Source organism: Aquarana catesbeiana, linkage group LG04, assembly GCF_042186555.1.
Source record: "Aquarana catesbeiana isolate 2022-GZ linkage group LG04, ASM4218655v1, whole genome shotgun sequence".
In the NCBI taxonomy this organism is placed as follows: domain Eukaryota; kingdom Metazoa; phylum Chordata; class Amphibia; order Anura; family Ranidae; genus Aquarana; species Aquarana catesbeiana.
The window spans coordinates 374,205,560-374,225,996 of NC_133327.1; the positions used below are offsets into that span (position 1 = coordinate 374,205,560).

A 20,437-nucleotide genomic window follows, 5' to 3' on the forward strand; every position below is an offset into this window, starting at 1 on the left:
TGATAGTGTTGGGCCAAGGATGGATATGACAGGGGATCAGGATGTCCCCAGATAAGTAGGTAACCTAAGGAAACCATTACAATTAATGTTTTATAAAACATATCTATGTGTAAAATTGTGAATTGTATTTGTTTATGAAAGAGTGGATGGTAGGAATCTCCAGCTGCCGGCTATTGAATTCTGATAGTCTAGGCAAGAAGTGGGAGTGGGTACTGTTAAAACTAGGTACCTGCTCCAAGAACAAAACTTCACTTTTTAGGTGAAAAAATGTAAGGATGAACTAACACTGTACACCATCCTCCCCTGATACCCACTGTAGTTACCTCCAGTGATGCTGATCTACCAGGGCCCATGCAGCGAGTCTAGCAGCTATTGATTTGAAATCCAGATTATTCTCCCTCTTCTCTGTGCTATGCTTCCGTGAGGTACCACAGTGATTCACTGTGCAGGCACTGACCAATCAGAATCATTCTGGTCTGTCCCGGTAGTGCTGCATCACTTCTTTTGGCTGAGATCAAGTGTAGTATCTGTTCTTATCGGTGTCCAGTAGGGGTGTTCTGCTGTCATTATGGCCTTCTGGTTGGGATGGCTGGCTGTATAGTATCCCTGCTGGTATAATGGGGGTCCTGAGGGATCTTCCCCATGGGAACAGAAACTGAAGCACCCACAAAGTAAGGTGGGGCCAAGAGTAATTCCATGGCATGGAAGATTCCTGAGGGACCCAGTGTCTCCTTATTTGAACTGTGCTACTTTGCTTGGCTGAATGTTTGGAAGACAGCACACTTCTGGTGTCAAGTGTCCCCTAAGTGTGGCTTCCTTTTTCACTCAGGGTGGCCTACCCTAATGTCTAGGGGGAGGATCTGTGGCCATTCATTTCCTTCTCCTCTTGCTTTGGGGGGTCTCTCTTTGAGAAAGCCCTGACCTAGTACTTATTGTTTGGCTTCAGCTGATCATGAGAAGAGAGGTCCACTGGGACTTTTGGCTAGGTGGACCTAAGTGTGCCTTACTACCGTCAGGAGTCTTGAACCTCAAGGGGTCAGGGAGGGTTCCTTCCTCTTCAGGAGGGGACTATACAACAAACCCTAAGTGCACTTTTTTGTGTTTGTTCACATGCACTTTTTTGTTCTTTTTTGTTGTTTATTTTTTGCAAATCACAACACAGGCTGGAAAAAAAAAAAACTTGACCACTCCTGATTGAAAATGTATTAGCAACTGTCCAAAGACTAACAAACCTGTACAATTCTAGAACCAACTGCTTGCATGTCTTATTCTATGCAGAGTGCCCCATTTAGGGCCAAGGGGTAGGCAGGAGAAATGGACACTTCAGCAGGAGGGGGTGCAAAAAGGGCAGCACCTGCAACCTTTGCTGCTGAAGTAGGTTATAGCACATGAGCGGCGAGCACAATTTAACCTTTTTGCCTTGTGTACTAAAGGACCTTGTCCCAGCAAGAGCTCCATGATCCCAGATACTGATGTGTTGTGATATGTAACTAGCTTCCTCGTCACTCATCCCCACCATCTTATGAATCTAATCAATGAGTCTACTGATCACAGTGATTGGACAACAGTGAGGCTCTAGAGGTGGACGGGTGCTGGTGGTTGCTTACTGACAGTTTTAGACTGGGCCAGTGCCCCTCTACTTTACATAGTGCTACTCCATGCAATTCTGCACTGTATTGAAGAGATGTTAAGAGAGACTGGGTTGTATATAAACAATTAGGTGGGAAAAATAAGGTGTCTTTTGAAGAAACTCATAAAAAAACTTAAAGCAACTCATAAGATAATCTTAGACAAAGCAGAAGCAAGTCAAATGAACATAAAAGCCTTTAGTATACTTCTGAGCCCAAGGCCCATGTATCAGTCATTAGATTATTACCTATTGTTCTATAAGTACTGATCTATACACAGTTATTTGTAATATGTACAGCCTCAGATGTATAAATTATACAGAGATTGTAACACTAACACAGTTCACCACAGTAGACAGTTACAGCAGAACAGCTAAAGGTTGATAACTTTGAAATAAGTAGATCTTTGGCTAGTACTCTATATACACTATAAATAAAATAACCAAGGTCAAGAGCACATGTAAATAACAGCAAATACAGTATAGCAAACAGCAAAATAAATAACAAACTCACCACTGCAACTTTGCTCTTGCTACAGAATTGCCATGAAAATTTGGTACAAATTGTAAAGGTGTCAACTAGAACTTGTGCTTCAAGTGCTCTGCAAGTGTACAATTTGCCAGTGAAAATGTGCAGCAAGTTAACAGACTTACAATTAAACACTGCCACAAATGTATGGCAAGTTATCCTTGCTATCTGGGATTGACATCTTTTCAGAGGCTGCATGGAAAAGTACTGTTTGGTTTTATTCTTCTCACATCGTCAGAGTGGAAGACTTTCATATACATATTTTCATATCTTCATGATGAATAAAATGAGAAAGATCATATGAATCCCAGATGGATCATGCAGGATACAGTTCCCACAGATATCACTATTATACTCCCAGACACCCATCCTTTTATTAGGAGTGCTTTCTATGTTCTTTGTCTGTAGACCAACATATTGTAGCTATCACAGGCAGCATTGTTGTCAGACTTGGATTATTCAGTAAAGGAGGCCCATCAGGATATGTCATAATTAATGGAATCCATATTGGGAAAAACAGTAAGAAAATAACTTTTCACTGTTCAGAAAAGACAAAACAATTTTAAAAATGCTTATTACAGACTGGCCAAGCATCTAGATCTAAAATTACTATTAGTCCAAGCATGTAATATAACACATACAAAATTAAAGACATTCATGTCCTATTGATATATGCAATAAAGCAGAGCAAACAGCAATGGTATGGTTTGTGTAGTTATCCAGAGCAACTAATCGTATTTCAGCTTATTGTAGCCAGACTGACTGACAATTATGAGTCCGTGTACTTTACATATGTTTCTTATATTGTGACATGCAAAAATGTATTCATGCAGACTTTTTAAGTTACTGAGAGGTCCACTTTCATTCCTCTTAAAACAGATCATTGAGTCCTACTGTTCATACAAGGCTAAGAAACTCTCTTCTAGGTAAAGTCCATATAGCTTCCATATTTTCTCCCTATGATCAGAAGATAATTAGTAAAAATATAATATTTACTTGATTTGAGATTCACAGGGAATCTCATTTATTACCATTTTTTTAAACCATACAAAAGTGGCACAACTACCAACTTTAGGCTGGTTTCACAATTAAAAGTTGCACTCTTCTGCAGTTATTTGCAAGATGTATTGAATTATTCATATAGAAGGACTTTACCAGTCACACAGTTTCAGATGCTGGGGCCAACATGGGTTAAAATCATGCACTCCAGTGGTTAGACAAAAATGAAATAAAATAAAATGTTTTTAACCACTGCACTGTCTGAAGCCAAATGGATGATAGGTGATAAAATTGGGTAGAAGTTAAATAATAACCTACCAATGCTGTATCTTAGTAGCTACTTAGATCATTATTTATACTACTTGCTTGTTGATGAAACATATAATTTAACTTACCACCGGTGTCAGTGATCATATATGATTTTATAATCTGACCTACCAATTACAGTTCTGTCAGCTGCACCATGCCCATGTCAGTAGTTTGTGTTGCATTCATTGGTAAAAAAAAACAAAAAACTTTACTGGTTAGATGAAACCAGGGTTAGTACTCATACTTAAAAAGTTTGGCTGTTGTCACTTAGAATTGAAGTAATAGAGTTACATAGTTACATAGTTATCAGGTTGAAAAAAGACGCAAGTCCATCTAGTTCAACCATAAAAATAAATAAATAAAAAATAAAAACAGTGCCTGGACAATATAATCGAGAGTGCACACTAGTCATAGAACAGTTTTAACTGTAGGGTGATGACACAGATAAGATCCACAAATGTTACTATAAACCAAGAACAAAGGGAACTCAATCCTGTACCCCCTACATTTCAGATATGCAGGGCTGTAAACCTTAACTTGTTGGCTTTCCATAAATTTTCTGGATGCTGATTACTTGTATTCTGGCAGCTGATTTTCATTAATATCACCGTGAGAAACTCAAACACTTGAATGAAAAACATGTGCGGTTTGGATTTCCCCCTAAATTTAACTGTGTCACTTCCACCAAAGAAAATAGTATGACTAATCTCAGGGGCTCAGTTACACAGCGCAGGAAATATAACATACTTGGCCTTGTAACCCCAGCATTAGCCTGCTCAACATATGGTAAATGAGAGCCTACTGATTGTGGTAACCAACCATGTCATACAAACAATCACTACAACACCCTAAAATATAAATTGTTTATATTCTTGATTAGCAGCCATTTAATTAAAAAAAATACACAAATCTGTATAACGATATAAGGTGATCTTTATTAGCATTATAGCTCATCTACAACAAATTCTGTTAACAAATTTGCTTCACTCAAAATTCCAAACCCTCCTTTAAAGTTGGTGCTATTATCTAAACAGAGTCTTCATATTATAACACACTGCAAGTAAGATGTATTTATGTAGCTAAACATCTGCTTCTGTAAACGACCTAATCCACGCTCTATTGGTCATTGCTAATGTGATCAATGTCATGTCATAGGTAACGTGGTCTTTGCCAAATGGGCATTATTTAGCCACTCATTGTCTAGCTAAAATTAGTCATGAATATAAGATGATTGGAAAATTTCGCCTGTTCTGGTCCCTCACTGTGCAGAGGAACAATGGCATATGGGTTACTGTGTTTTAAGGGCAGTTCACCCTGCATGAATTAGACAGTGGATATAGATGCCCAAAGAAACAAAAGATGTTTTCAGGGTTTGACCTTTAATATACACATGATCAAAAATTATGAGTAGGGGACTTCAATCTGGTCAATGGTTTCATATGGTGGTTGCATATTAGATATCCAAGCTCTGAAAGATATTGAAATGCTAACATATTCATATCTCACCTATTTGTGTGCAGGCACCCCCAGTGGTATTATTTGGAAGAACAATAGGTATACAATTTTAGAACAGTCTTTTCACCTTATCAATCTTTGCCAGGGATTTTTGCTAAAAATTATAGATACTCTGTAGGTCAAACACATGAGCGCTCTACTGGTTTTAGAGTTTCTGTACTGGCCAAGATGTAATAGTTATTTATGTGAACTGATACTGTAGCCAAAAACCGAAGACTTCAAGCTTTGTTAATTTGATTATGCAGTGAAGCAAACCCTTTCCTAAATGCATGTCTATTGGATTCACTCCCCTATCCTGTCCCAGCATCTGGGGAAAGCTTGACAGCTGTGAGAAACTTGCTCTAGGTTCTACTTTTTGTCACCCATATGTATAGGATCTACTTGCCATGGATTTCTTCTGATGTCATAGGAAATATTTATATATCTCAGTTTACTATTTATGCCACAAACAATGTGGGGTCACTGTAAGCTGTTATAAATGTGAAAGAGAAGATGTAATATAGTTCACATTTAAAGCTGAACTCTATGCAGACATAAAAGACACGATATAATGCAATTCTTAGTGTATAATTAATACATTTTTGTTGCATTTTTAAAGCACCTGAATCTGACTTCGTGTGAACCATTGTGCAGTCCCTGTAAAGCAGGGTTGGAGTATAAGAGAATAAGCAGCTTAAGGAGCCAATCAGTTCATGTGCTTACAAGAAGCATGCTGATACGAAGAGAAAGCAGAGTCACAATGTGATCAGGTTATCAACCTGCTGCTTCTCCTTTCACTGTCAAGTAACAGGATTGGGCAGGACAATCTGGGCTCAGAGCAAATGGTTTGAGTGATTGCTGGCCAAAATGCTGAGGACACCTATTATCAGAAAAAAAAGTTATTTATGTTTAGAGTGTTATTTTGGCAGGAGTTCTGCTTTAAGAATCCCTGAGATTTTTGAAATACCTTCTAAAAGCAAGGTAGAGAGATTTTGTACTTTTTTGCTTTCCTAATATATTTATTATAGTTAGGGCTACAAAATGCAATGAGGTTGATTTACTAAAACTGGAGAATGCAAAATCGAGTGCAGTTCTGCATAGAAACCAATCAGCTTCCAGTTTTTTTTTTTGGTCAAAGCAAGTTGAAGTTAGAAGCTGATTGGCTAACATGCATAGCTGAATCAGATTTTGCACTCTCCAGTTTTAGTTAAAGTGGAGTTCCACCCACTTTTACAACTCTTCAGCATCCCTCACTAAACTGTGCACTGTAAACGAATTGGATATATTTTTTATTTTTTTTCTCAGCACTTACTGTATATCTGCTGTATTCATTTTTCACTTCCTCCTCCCTGGCCGCGGCCCATCGCATCATTTCCTGTTTGCAATGCCTTCCGGGAAGGTGCAGCAACTTCCTCTGACACTGCCATTGCTATGGAAACCTGACCTGAAACCTATTACACTGCTTGTGCTGCACTGAGCATGTGCGAGATCTGCAAGGATGAGATCCAGGAAGAAATACAGTCTGGCTTCAGATGCCCACACTTAAGATGGCCACGGCCTGCTGTAAGTTTATAAAATACCAAACTACTGCTATAAACTAACAAAACAGACCTTAGTTTACATTCTAACTTTACTAGAATACATTAAGCTTGTGTATTATAGGGGTATTTTTATTTAAAAAGTATAATTTCGGCCGGAACACCACTTTAATAAACCCCAATGTATTTATTTTTTGTCAAGTAACCAGGCAGCAGGTAGACCTCCAGACTCATTTTGAAGTTATTCAGGTTATTCTAATCAGCTTTGGTGAAAAAGGAAAAATCTTTATTGAGTTCAATATTTTTTTTTTTATTAAATCTTTTTATTAAATTTCTTAACAGACAAACAAAACAAAACACAACAAGACATCATACACACTGAATCAAAAATATAATAATACAATTTCAAAATCCAGTATAACAATTATTAATCCAAAGGGGGGAAAAAAAAAGAGCAAAATATTTTTAAAGTAAACATTAGTTCCTTCTTTCCCCAATGACCCCAAACATTTCTCATATGGGAGCACACCTATTATAAACAATGGCCCCCATGGGCATTCGATGCTGTATAAAGTTTGTCCAGCCACTTCGCGCACACTTTATCATACTTACAAGGGCAGCCCCTATTCATGTAAGCATCTCTATACAATGGAAGATTATTATTTACCAATTGTTTCCAATATGAGAGAGTAGGGGACCGAGGTTTCTTCCAATGCAGCGCAATAGCTTTTCTTGCATAAAATAATGTTATATTAGCAAACACTCGCTCAGACACTGTGGGAAGAATAGTCTCTACCAGGCCCAGTAGACAGACAGACAGTGAAACCGGTAAGGGAACAGAAGTGATAGAGTTCAATAAATCCACCACTTCCACCCAAAAGATGGTTATATATGGACAAGTCCAGAAAATATGTGTAAAATTCCCCTGATTCTCGTCACATCGCCAACACTCCGAAGAACACACAGGATTTATCTTTTTAAGTCTTTGTGGCATAATATATGCTCTATGTACCAATTTATATTGAATCATACGATCTTTCAAGGATATCAAAGATCACAGAGGGAAATCCCACACACCCCTCCAGTCCTCCATATCAAGATCTGGTATATCTCACACCCACCTAGCTCTAAGAGCCTCTAATGGCAGGATAGAAATTAATATAGGATGAGAATACAATCTCGAGGTGGGCTTATCCAGACACTCAGACCTAAACACTAGCTCTAAAGTGGATTGTCCAATCGTTAAACTATCCTGTGGAAACTTTGCATGAAAGGTAGGAAGAAGCTGGAAATATCTAATTAAATGGGAGCTTGGGACAATAAAAATCGAAGTAAGTGTAGAAAAGGTAGATAGTTTCCGATCAGTAATCACTTGAGAAAATAATTTAATATTATACTTGGTCCATGCAATAGGCTCTGGTGCTTTAAAAAATTGAGGAAGAGTAGGATTAAACCATAAAGGAGCACTTGGAGAAAAAGCACCCTTAGGGTAATGCTCACATCTAAGACCAGCCTCCCAAGCTCGAATAGTGATAAGCATTGAAGGGGTCAATTGATATGGTGCCCTACAGCCCCTAAATAAAAGAGCCTTCAGGGCATCCACAGAGCCTACTACTGCTGCTTCCAATCGAGTAGAAGAGTTATATATATCAGGATTCAGCCACCATGCAGAGTTCAATATTTTAAACAAAAATGTATACACACAACTGCATGAGACAAATCAGAAACTGCTTCTGCCTGACTGCTATGTTCAATGACTCCATACAAAGTTTAAATGAGAGACAAAGAGTCCTGGGTTATTATTATCTAGAGAGATTATTTGTAAAAATACAGATTTTGTAAATATATATAAAAAGAAAATAGTATAATAATGTACAAACCACCTGACCCATATCCCCTGAGGCCCAAGACACGCCTCATAGTGCAGCCTACCAAGTGTTCAGCACTAGGAAGAGAAGATCAGACAGTGGTGGTTCATGATGCCTCTGCTGCATCCCTGTGTCAGCAAAATTCTAAGTCTTACAAACATATATTTTTATTTAATGTGTAATTTGTCCAGGGTACCGAGATAGTCCATTCTTTTCCCTTCCATTTGTTTTGGAGATTTCTGGTGGGGAATAATCTCCTTGCATTCACTCATCATTGTTAATTGGATGATGGTACCCACAACTATTTACCCCTCTAGTTAAGTTATTTGGTGGCCTCTTTTTTACTAAGTCTTACAAAGAGGCTGCCAGTGAGAGTCCAAGCCTCACCAGCACACTGGCTCCTAACATACCAGCTGCATCCAAGTGGTGGAGTCTATATGTGAAATGCAACAGAAGCTGCTAATCTAAGCTGTCAATGCTTCAAGCTGTAGGGGAAGTCAGCCACCCGTATAGTACAACCCTATTCAAATGGGTTGTCAGAAGGTGATCTGCCTGTGTAGGACTGGGACTGATAGCTAACATAGAAAGCCCTGAAAAAGCTGACAGTTCCACCCTGCTGATGGAAAAGGAGAGCTGAAGAAGAAAGTTAAAAGAGTATAAAATCACAATGAATATGAGTTTATAAAATGAATGTGAATTACAAGTATACATTTACAAGTACAGTAAATGTGATTTACAGATAATGGTTGTAAATGCAAAATTGTTCTGTGCATTAATGCTCCTTCAAATCCTTGCAGTATGCTGCAGAGTATTACCACATGCATGCTAAGGCATGGCAATGGGCATTGTGGTAAGGCAACCAGAAAACTTGACCTGACTCTTTTTCACCACATTAATGTCAATTTCTCAGCAAGTTCTTTGGGGGCTGTGAATGACATGTCATTTACTATCAGTAAAGCATTACAAACTTCATTCTAAAATATTTACAATCTAAATCTGTCTACCATAAAAATTTTTGATTCATGTAGGCCTGATTTTAGTTTATTTAAATATTATCTAAACAATTTTCCTGTAATTGAAGTACAGATTTTAATGTACAACACTCTAAACATTTCGGGAACTGTACTTGAGGCCCTCTATATTTACCAAGTTGATGAGTGATGACCACTGCCTAAAACCATTATGTTTTTCTTTTAAATCAGCATTGTTTTGTTTTGTTGAACTTGGACATCTTTTTCCAAATTTGGAGCCAGAAGTTCCATACTTGAATAATCACGGAAAGTAGTGTTTTCCACTATAGCTCAACTGATATGTCAGCCCAGAACATTTGATATTTTTGTGCTATCTGTAGTACACAGGCAAGCTTGTTTAATAAGCTACAGCAAAGAGAAACAATGGGGTTGAGTTACTAAAGGAAAATAGATTGTGCACTTTGCAAAACACTGTAAGAGCAGTTGCTCCAGAACTTAGTAATTGAGGGGGAGTCCTGCTGACTGCCATCATCTAATCATGTGCAAGCAAAAATGAATGAATTGAAGCTTTACCTCATTTACCAAGCTCTGGAGCAATTGCATTTGCAGGGTGCAACTGCAGTTTGCAAAGTGCACAGTCTATGTGCCTTTAGTAAATCAAGCCCAATATGCAGTAAAGAAAATCAACCAATTTGATTTAGCCTTTTATCAGTTTAGAACTGTGAGAACAACCATAAATAAGCGCCATTTGCAAATCATCTTTGCCGTATAAATAAAGACATGATAAAACAGCCTTGACAAAACTGACACAAATCGTTTAAGGTCCAACTCCACTTTATGCAAAAACATTTTTAAATAGTCCCCAGCAACTGGGAAAATAAAAATACAGCGTTTGCTGCAGTACTTGTCTAATCCCCAATCCCCTGAAGACTTATCTGCTCTGTTGGCCCTGGCCTTATTCCAAAGTGAATGAAAGCTATGGTCCTAGGAGTGCAGGGTGTCATGATGCAGAGAACAATGCAAACATCATCACGTCAGCTACACTTTCTGCATTATTTAGGATTACTCCTTGCTGGGAAAGAGACAAAGTGGACCCTGGAAATTCACATGAATAGCCTGAGGACATCAGAAACAGGTAATTATGAAGAAAACAAAATAAAAGGGGTGGATACTGTAGGGGGTGGAGAAAGACTGGTGGATAGGAGGGTAAAGCAGGACTGTAAGTCAAATGCCACAACACAATGTCAATAGGCATACATGTCAAACTAGTGGTTTTTGGACCATACTTTCCTTATATTGTATTAATGGATGAGGTTAAGGGCAATGTCAAAATGGACTAATAAAGCTACACATTGCTTGCTTGTGCTTAGTGATTCTGAGAGAACTGCTTATGTGTCAGAGTCTCAAGGGTAAGGCTTAAACTTGTTTGTTTATTAATAAAATGTTTGTTACCCCAACAATGTTTAGCACCTATATGTGCTTGTTTTTCATTTAGTTTTTTAGGTGATCTAATCTTTTACTTTTTTGGTCCTTAAATTGTTCAGAAATGCAATGTCTCTTCTGTAATAAAATAAACTTACCTGCCTGTTCTCAATCAGCTACACAATGTACACAGAGCTGCACATGCTCAGCGCTATTTACATTTCGTACACATGCACCGGACAATCAAGATGTAGTAGATTTAGTTCTACTTTAAGTTTTAATTAGGGATGGATGAGAACTGTCATGTTTGATAGCTGTTTGTGATCCATTGAGGAGCTTCCTCTTACTTTTTAAATCCCTGTGATAACAGTACAAGAAATGAGTGTCCTTGGGGCAAGAGTAAAAGCCTGAAAAAGGTCCTAACCCATCCCCACACTCAGGGCTGGGACAAAGGGTGGGCAGGAGGAGCAGCTGCCCTGAACGCAGTTGTATACTGCAGGGATAGGCATGCTATCATTCTGACTATATGTCTGACAGGAGTAGTGACAGCGGAATCACTACTCCTGTCAGCCAAGCACTGGGAGCAGTTAGGAGAGCAGTTGAGAGCCAGGAGGCTGTGCTCTCTATCTCCTCTCTGCCACAGGGGTCTTCCACCATGCACAGCCTCAGTTCTAAGCAACTCTTACTAAAAATCCTCCTATTGGCAAGTGGATAACTGCTGGGAGTAGGATCCCCTAAGCTTGCATATAATGGGGGGAGCAATTTGACATCTTTGCCATGGGCACTGGATGACCTTTTCCCCACACTGCCCACACTAAAAAATGTTTACCTAGTACCTATCCACATAGGAGAAATTTTCCTTCTGTTCCTCTTCCTATAGCCCACTCTTACTGGCACATGAGGTCCCCAATGGGGGCACAAGCAGCAATATTAAGTAAACAATGAGTCTAACCTTTTCCCTCTTTATTCAAACAAAATAATAAAAGCTTTGGCAAGAGTTGGGCATTAAATGTCTCCACCCTGGTTACTGCTAAATATTGGTAGTCTGACTTAATCAAGATGCTTTCTATGGAAACAAGATCCATGTAAAGTGTTTACCAACAGAACCCCTAGAATTGCTAGAGTAGGATATTTTATGTTCAAGCAGGTACATTTTCGGGCTTGGCTGGCAGCCAAGCCTGTGTGTTTTTTTCTGGGTCGGGTGAGTGACTCAGGTAGGCTAGATGACTCAGCAGCAGCTTCTCTGGTGACTCCCCCTGCTATCTGGAAACTTGGAGAAGATTACAGAAGCAGTTGGGAGGGGTCAAGGAGGAGCTAGCTGGAATGTTCTGAGGGCCCTGACCAATCCCCAACAGAACGATTGGCAGGGGGTAGGCTCCTTAAATACTCATGGTCAGCCCAGCTAGGGTGTGGAGTTTGGTGGAAGATGGAGATGAAGTGTAAGGCTGTCAGTGGCCGTTAATGGAGCGCCCTAGTCTGGAAGGGGGGGTGACCTCGGGCCTGGGCTCGGGTGAGGAGGGGACCATCTTCATGAAACACAGAGGTAGCCTCACCAGGAGGCGCTGGAGCAATGAGAGGGCAGCAGGAAGACAACACTGTCGGGCAAAACTCCAGGGAGGTAGACAACCAAGAGGGCTGGTGAGTGTTACAGTCAGAAGACTGGGAGGCATGCCTAAAGGGACTGGGTGCAAGCAGTCTGGGATGGATGCGGAGCCAGTCTGGGAGGACTATGGATAAGTAGCCAAGAGGGCTAATGAAAGGGGCAGTTAGAGCCAGGTGGGCTGGCAATGCCTGAAGAGGTGGTACTGGGAGATAGGACAGCTAGCACCAAAGACCTCTATTCAGGTCCCTGCCTGCAAAGGGCATTTGCTTTGGATTTGACTGAGTCAGTGTCAGATCCTCCCATTAGTGCTAGCTGGTCCTGGGAGTTGTAGTTCTACAAGCAAGTCTGTGTTGGAGGTAGAAGAGTAGTTACATAGTTACATAGTCAGGTTGAAAAAAGACACAAGTCCATCTAGTTCAACCAAAAAATAAATAAAAAATACAATCACATATACACAATCCTTCACCCACAGCTGATTCAGAGGAAGACGAAAAACCCAGGCAAAGCATGATCCAATTTGCTACAGCAGCGGAAAAAATTCCTTCCTGACCCCCCGAGAGGCAATCGGATTTTCCCTGGATCAACTTTACCTATAAAAGGAGTGTGTGTATACTGGATGTACTGTATATAGTTGAGCCCCTAAAGATTTTTTACTGATCAAGTGGGCAGCCCTTCGCCATCCAAGTTCAAATCCCCTAAATAAAAAAACAAAAACAAAGCTGCAAGGACTGCTTCTTGTCTCGGGAGTAATTGAGAAATTCATGTGCCTGGCTGTGCAGGGTGGGAGATAACCAACATTCACCAGTGGCTCCTACGGGGGTAGCACTACACTATGACCCCCACTTACTGGCATGAAGTGAGGGGAAATCTCCCCCATGGCAACAGTAATAAGAAAACAATGGGTCTAACTTTTTCCCACTTTAGTGAAACCAAAAAATAAACATTTTCCCTTGAGTTGGGCTTTAAATCTCTCTACCCTGGTAATGTTGGTAGCCTGAATGGAACAGGGTGAGTCCATGACCTTTGTTCTCAGCTGCATAAGGGCCATAGAGGGGTGCGGGTGGAGACTGCAGGGGTGTGTCAGCGGGAAGCAGAGAAAGAGTAATACACTGATGTTCCCAGTGAAGGGCTGTGCAAAGGGGCATGTCAGCACAAGTCTTGGCTCTTGAAGCAAAGGCAGGTTGTTCTCCTAGCACAGCCAGAAAACTGACCACGCTGGGGTGAATGTACTATTATACTTAGTGTGGTCAGTTTGAAATAGGAAAGCAGGGGGACTGGCAGGATTGTCAGGTATTTCACATCAAGGATTAAATACAAAGTGAAAAGGATACTTTTTAACACAAATACATGGTACAACATATACAGTACATGTCAGGAATATGAAATGTTGGGATAACATATACGTAAATGCTAATTGTTTTAACTATATCTCTATATATTTTTCAACAGAATTAAATTACAATTTGGTAGAGGCCAAATTTGATTTGTATCCCATGAATATATTGCTTGGGAGATCTAATTTGTTTTGGTAGCCTGCTGGACCTTGTGTGTTTGGTGTCTAACTGATTGGCATCTACACATACATCAGTGTAACCACTTTTTGTGAATGTAACTCTATTATAGTAAGAATGTTAAGATTGTATGAAACTTCACTCCAGGCAATTCATATGTACTGTGTATCAGTATATATCCCTACCCCCAGTCTGATATATGTATTCCCCAAATGTAATGTCTTACCAGGGCTAATTATGACTGAGCCTATTAAAAGGCTTTGCAGATCCTGGGCCAAGTGAGGTTTATGATGTTTCTGCATTGCTTTCTATCAATGTGTCTTAAGCCGAACTGTTTTCTTTTCTCAATGTGTAACTTCTCTGGTGTCCTAGCACAGGCATGAGATTTAAATCTAATGGTCCCTGTTACCAACTTGTGTATTTTGGGCAAAATAAGGATGGCACTGCATTAATTTAATAACACTGTCACTCCACATAGTTTGGGGTTTGTCAAACCTTATTATCATAACTCCAGCATAAAGACAAATATAAAGCAGAACTGAACAGTGTATAACTCTTAGTTGACGTACTGTTAGTGTGGAGGCTGTGGTGTGCAATTACTGCATCCCACACTGGTTAGCAGTACTATCATGATATGCCTCCAACAATGTTATCTTATTTCTTGCTTCCAAAGACAGGCAATGCTCTTGCAGAATATATCACAAGCACACAAGTAAGTGAGAAATTCAGCACAAACTCATTAAATCCAATTCTACATATAGCATATGTTACAGCTGTATGCCTCTTTGGCCTGTTTTCGTGTGTACATTAATAAGGTGGTAAAAACAGGCAATTGGACCACATTTTTACTGCCTCCCAGAACTGTCCCCCGTCTTGTAAAGGTAGTCTGATAAGGTTGCACACGTCGCCATGGCTGTGGTGCTTTGCAGCCACCTGCAAATATACATTACATGACAAAGGATTCTCACTGTGAGTTATCCATTAACAAAGCACAGTAGTGGCCTTGTGGTTCTACTTGTTTGATTGAAACTTGGGACTAAACTATACAATAAAGGATGAGTTACTGGTGATAAGTCATCCAATTCTGTGAGTAAACAGCGGCTTAAGCTATGGAGCCTGTAAACAAAATGTTTTTTTCAAACAGGGTGTAATTCTATAGAGAAAAGAAAATGTACAAAACCACATGAGAGTTTTACTGGCACAGAGCATGTTCACTCACTGTCTTGTTTAGCCAGACATTTCCCACCATCTACACCATGAAAATCAAACCTGACTCATGTTGTGAAATATGTATACAAAGTCAACATTATTAAGTCAGAGCTTAGCTCTTTTATTTTATTTTTTTACCATCAGAGTCTTTCTATGGAAGTCAAATAACATATCTGTTGTTCTCAAATCCTCTTTTTTATAATAAATACTAAAGGGTCGCTTGTAAATTTTTAATGTATTGAACCCAGTCAAAATGAGTATTGGCTGTGCAGGGTTGTATTTACCATTAAAGTGGAACTTTATGGCAAAAATTAAAAATGGTTGAACAGGCAGGATTTCAGTTATCACTACTGTAATTTTGCTGTGACTTTAAGTACAATTATGTGTGGCTTTGATGTGACTTGGCTGCGTTTTTGAATATGTGGGGGATTCTGAGTCACACTGTAAATCGCACGAAAGTAGCTGTGCTGACTTGCATTGATAACAATGGGCACCTTTGAATATAATGTGATTTCCCTGGTCATGCAATTCTGTGTGACTCAAGCTGCATCAGAAATCTCACTAATATGAACCAGCACTTAAAGCTGTAGTAAACTGCTGCAGAATTAAGAGAATAAAAACCCACCTGTAAGATAATGGCATAATGTGCTAGTATGCATATCGTATACTAGCACAGTATGAAACACTTACCTTAGTACAAAACCTTTCTAGCGGCGCTCAGAGGGCTAACATCCTCCCCGTTTTTTCTTCCGGGTTTGCGTGCTCTGTGAGTGGCCGGAGCCACAATGACGTCACTCCTGTGCGCGGGAGCCCTCGGTTCCAGCAAGAAGCTCTGAAGGTCCGGCATGGTCAGAGCGCATGTGCCGGTGATGTCAGCAGCTGTATCCAGGGTGAATATCTCCTAAACAGTGCACGCTTAGGAGATATTCATTTTACCTACAGGTAAGCCTTATTATAGGCTTACCTGTAGGTAAAGATAACCAAGTAGGCTTTACTACCACTTTAATGCAGAAGAGACATGCTATGACTCTTCTGTGTTAAAGTTACTTACCTGCCTGTCTGCCCCTCTATAGCGAGCTGTGCATGCGCAGCTCATTGAACAAATTCGGCAATGCCGAGCTGACTGAACTCCTGCGCATGCGCGGCAGTGATGTCATCTCAGCCTATTCAATGAAAGCAGTGATACCTGTATTGATGTCCAGAAGATGTCAGCAGCTGGCAGGGAGCTCTGAGACTTGGATTGAAGCAGAATAGTTTCCTTTTAAGTATAATTGGCACAAGGCAGCATTTTCCTGCATGATTATTGACCATGCATTTTTTCCATAGGAATAGTCATTTCATATAAGGTTAATTACACATTATTATACTATTCTAAGCCAGGTTAGGGCAAGGAAAATATGAAAACTTCCTGTGTAAAAGAGATGATTCTGGCAAGGGATGTTACTAAGGTTTCCAAAAATTGTGTGCCTACAGGCACTTTGAAGTTGAATATTTGTGATCTGCTGTTCCATGGGCAGTTTTCATGAGTGAGGAAGGGTATTGTGCGACACTTTTTTTTTTTTTTGTTCTTACCCTTATAATATTGTTAAATTGTAGATAACATTTTTATTCTGCACTGTTATGAAACAGAAAGATACATACTGCGCCATTAATTACTGACTCCTAACGTGTATTTTGGTATATTGTGACTGTCTCAGCCTATACGTTTATGGGGGGGGGGGGGTAATCTCACTTTTTGCTCTTCCCTATGCTGTAAGAGCTATAGTGGCAGTTCACACGTCTGCGCTCTGCAAAATTGCATGTCATTCGCATAGAACTGCAGTGCAAATCACATGCCATGTCCGTGCAATGCGATTTCAGCCCTACAGATGGTATGGCTGATATTGCATCGCATTCAGACCAAACTCGCACAGGACCCTTTTTTTGGTCCGCACCAGAATCGGATCGCATGGGTGTTCACACCCATGCAATCTGATTCATGTCTGAACTGACAGTTCACAGTGTGATATGCGAACTGAAATGGGGGTGTCATTAACAATGTATTGACATTCCTGGCAGTTCGCATATGGCAGTGTGAACTGCCGTGCGAGTCTGGTGCGATGCGGGAACCCACAGTGGATTTGTAGGGTTCCCGCATCACACAAGTGTGAACCGAGCATTATAGAAGACCAGGGTGCCTACAGGGGCTTCAATCACTGCAACCTGGTAAAAAATACTTTACCAGGAAGGGGCCATCCCCAAACTGTTCCCACAAAATTGGGAGCATGAAATTGTCCAAAATGTCTTGGTATGTTGACGCCTTAAGAGTTCCCTTCACTGGAACTAAGGGGTCCAACCACTGAAAAACAACCCCATAACATAATCTCCCTTCCACCAAATGATTTGGAGGGGTGGCCCAATACTTTTGGGAATATAGTGTGGATGAGCGAGTTTGGGGTGAAGGAACTTGACTGGCCTGCACAGAGTCCTTACCTGATAGAATACCTTTGAGATAAATTACAGTGGAGACTGCGAGGCAGGCCTTCTCATCCAACATCAGTGCCAGACCTCACAAATGTGCTTTTGGAAGAATGGTCAAACATTTCCATACACACTCCTAAATCTTGTGGACAGCCTTCCCAGAAGAGTTGAAGCTGTTATAGCTGCAAAGGGTGGGCCAAATCAATATCGAACCCTACAGACTAAGACTGGGATGCCATTAAAGTTCATGTGTGTGTAAAGGCAGGCGTCCCAATACTTTTGGAAATATAGCGTATGTCTGAATTGAACAGGTTAACAGAAAAGGCTTACTTCATGAAAGCGAAGGGTATAAAACCCCCTGTAGCACTTGTTGGCAAATAATCCAGTGTGTGTTAATGATTGAAACCATAACCTACAAGTCATGTAACAGATCTGGCTTTCACATTGCTGCCTTAGGTTTCTAAATGGTGTATTGACTGTGTGCATTTCCATGTCTACCCACTGTTATTTCACATTCCCAGACCAGACAGGGATAACATTCAACTTCAGTTTGACAAGTATGTGAAAATGTTATTACATCATGGAAATTTTTACTTTTATACTTGCTAGCAGTTAGAAGGTTGCTGCTATGAAAAATAACATCTACAATATTAGATTTGTTGTGTACCTTAATGTAATAAACTAGGGCTATTTTAAGTGTTACAACAGTAACGTATTATATTCCAGACTATATCCCATGCAACAACATTTATAAAGGTCAAGTCATACATGATAGCTAAACAACAGCCATACTAAAATCATATATCATTTTTCCTATGTAATAAAAGTAGTAATACGAGAAAAAGATTATGAAACTAATGAAAATATCTTTGGGGTATTGGTTTCTCTTGGGCACTTGTTATTTTGGCTTTAGCACTAAAAGTTAATAAGTGACCCAGGGGACATGCACATTTGGAGTCAAACAGTGTGACAACTGTTTTCCTATCCTATGTGACGTCATGTTTCTGACCTGTAGTTCATGGATGTGTAAATTCTAAAAAAGAAAAAAAGAAAAATGTCGCAGCTTTGTGCTATTTCACACCTACTTGCAAGATTTAGGTCGGTAATTACACGTATTACAAATGTACATATTCATGTTAAATAAAATAAGACATTTATGTGCCTTTCTGGTGACAAAATAGGATGACTAATCTGTCCCTAGTACCATTATTTTCTTGTCATACTCTTTTACTATATGTATGTAATATAATGTAAGTTTCATGGTTCATTTTGATCAATATGTATTGATTACACAGGTGAATATTCATACATGTCGTACTTTGAAAATCTCAACTCTTAAACATTCTTATATTTTACCTTATAGACATCTTACATCCATCACTATGTGTAAATAAACAGATACTGTATTAGAATGCACACTATAATAGAATGTTAGTGGCTGTTTATTGTTTTAATATATTTATGGCAGTATTATTACTATTACTATATCGGATTTATATAGCGCCAACAGTTTGCGCAGCACTTTATAATTCATTTTATTTATCGTTCAATCAATTTTTATTGTTTTCAAGTATAAAGATTATCGAGATGGTGACAATATAATGTAATTTGCAGTAAAACAAAGAACCGTTTTTTATTTTTATAACCGCTTCCTGTAATATAATCAATCTGAAATGAACCCGTGATAGGTGGAATAAATAAAGTTACCTGTGACTGGGGGATCAGTCTGGCTGGGATGTAGGACTGCTGCACATCTATGATATTGGAGTCAATTTTGCTGCTGGATGACGTGCTACCTTCAGCTTCCAGGTGAAATGCACTACCTTCAAATGAAGCACTGCAAGGGTAGAGATGCCACAGCAAAACGGGCACAACATAAGCATACATCCAAAGGAAAATGTTAGCCATTCCTTCCTTGCATCCAGTTTTTTTCTTGTAGTGCAAACTGCAAGTACAGCTCTCTGTCTGATATACACCCTCCTTACTTGTGTGGAGCTTCCAATAATTGAACTTGGGATTTTACTTTCCAGATGTGAAGCAAAGGAGGATGTCCGCTTGCTAGCTACGTCGTTTTTCACATACAGAAAAAAGATCTCATCCTCTGCGTTTGCCAGTTGCTGTGTTTTCCCCCCCTGGAGACTACAGTAAAAAATCTAAATAAGGGCAGTGAGAAGAAAGCTTTCATATATCGGTAGGAGAGCTCCACTAGCCCCCGAGCCACCTTATCTTCTGAGTGTCAGGATACAGGATACAGGCTGCACAGCTGTGTTTCACTCACTCGCTTCCTTCAGTGCAATCAAGTTTACCTTCAATTTTTTAGACCCTCCCTCTGGAAACACAGAGCTGCAGCCTACAACTTGATTTCAGAGAAAATGGTTAGAGTGTTGCAGAGCTAGAAGAAGCCATATCACTGATTCCATGCTGTCTTATCTGTAATAACAAAGTGTTAGAGAATGTAGACTGCAGCCTGTCACTAACACATACTAGCTGTAAGTGATAGATTATGTGCCATTTGTGTAGTCTATAACACACAAGACAATGGACATACACACACCTCACTTGGAAAATGCATTACTAAATAATGGAATGGACAGCATGTGGCTATTAAAGGGGATCTCCAATAAAAATCTTTGGAAAGGACAGTGGAAAGTAACATGGGAGTAAAGTGTTCATTACACTTACAAACAACAAACTAGAGAAATTGGGCTTTGCATATAATTTTCAGGAGACCAAAACACAGAAAGAGATCAAATCATTAAAGCGGTTGTAAACAGCTGGTGGTATAAGAAAAAAATCCTGCAAGTCAATGTCATAATGTGTGAGTATGCATCGCATACTCGCACATTATGAGAAAATTACTTTAGAATGCAGCCCTCCAGCGCCGCGATGTCAGTGCC

General features: G+C 39.7%; 1 protein-coding gene across 1 annotated transcript in view; it reads right to left on the bottom strand.

Moving 5' to 3' along the window:
• LAMA4 (laminin subunit alpha 4) overlaps positions 1–19,846 on the bottom strand; it is a 215,080-nt gene extending 195,234 nt beyond the window's left edge. Inside the window, exon 1 of the mRNA XM_073627106.1 lies at positions 19,248–19,846. Coding sequence (XP_073483207.1) covers positions 19,248–19,448 — 201 coding nt within the window. The 5' untranslated portion in view covers positions 19,449–19,846. The remainder of the gene's footprint in view (positions 1–19,247) is intronic.
• Between the last annotated feature and the right edge of the window lie 591 nt (positions 19,847–20,437).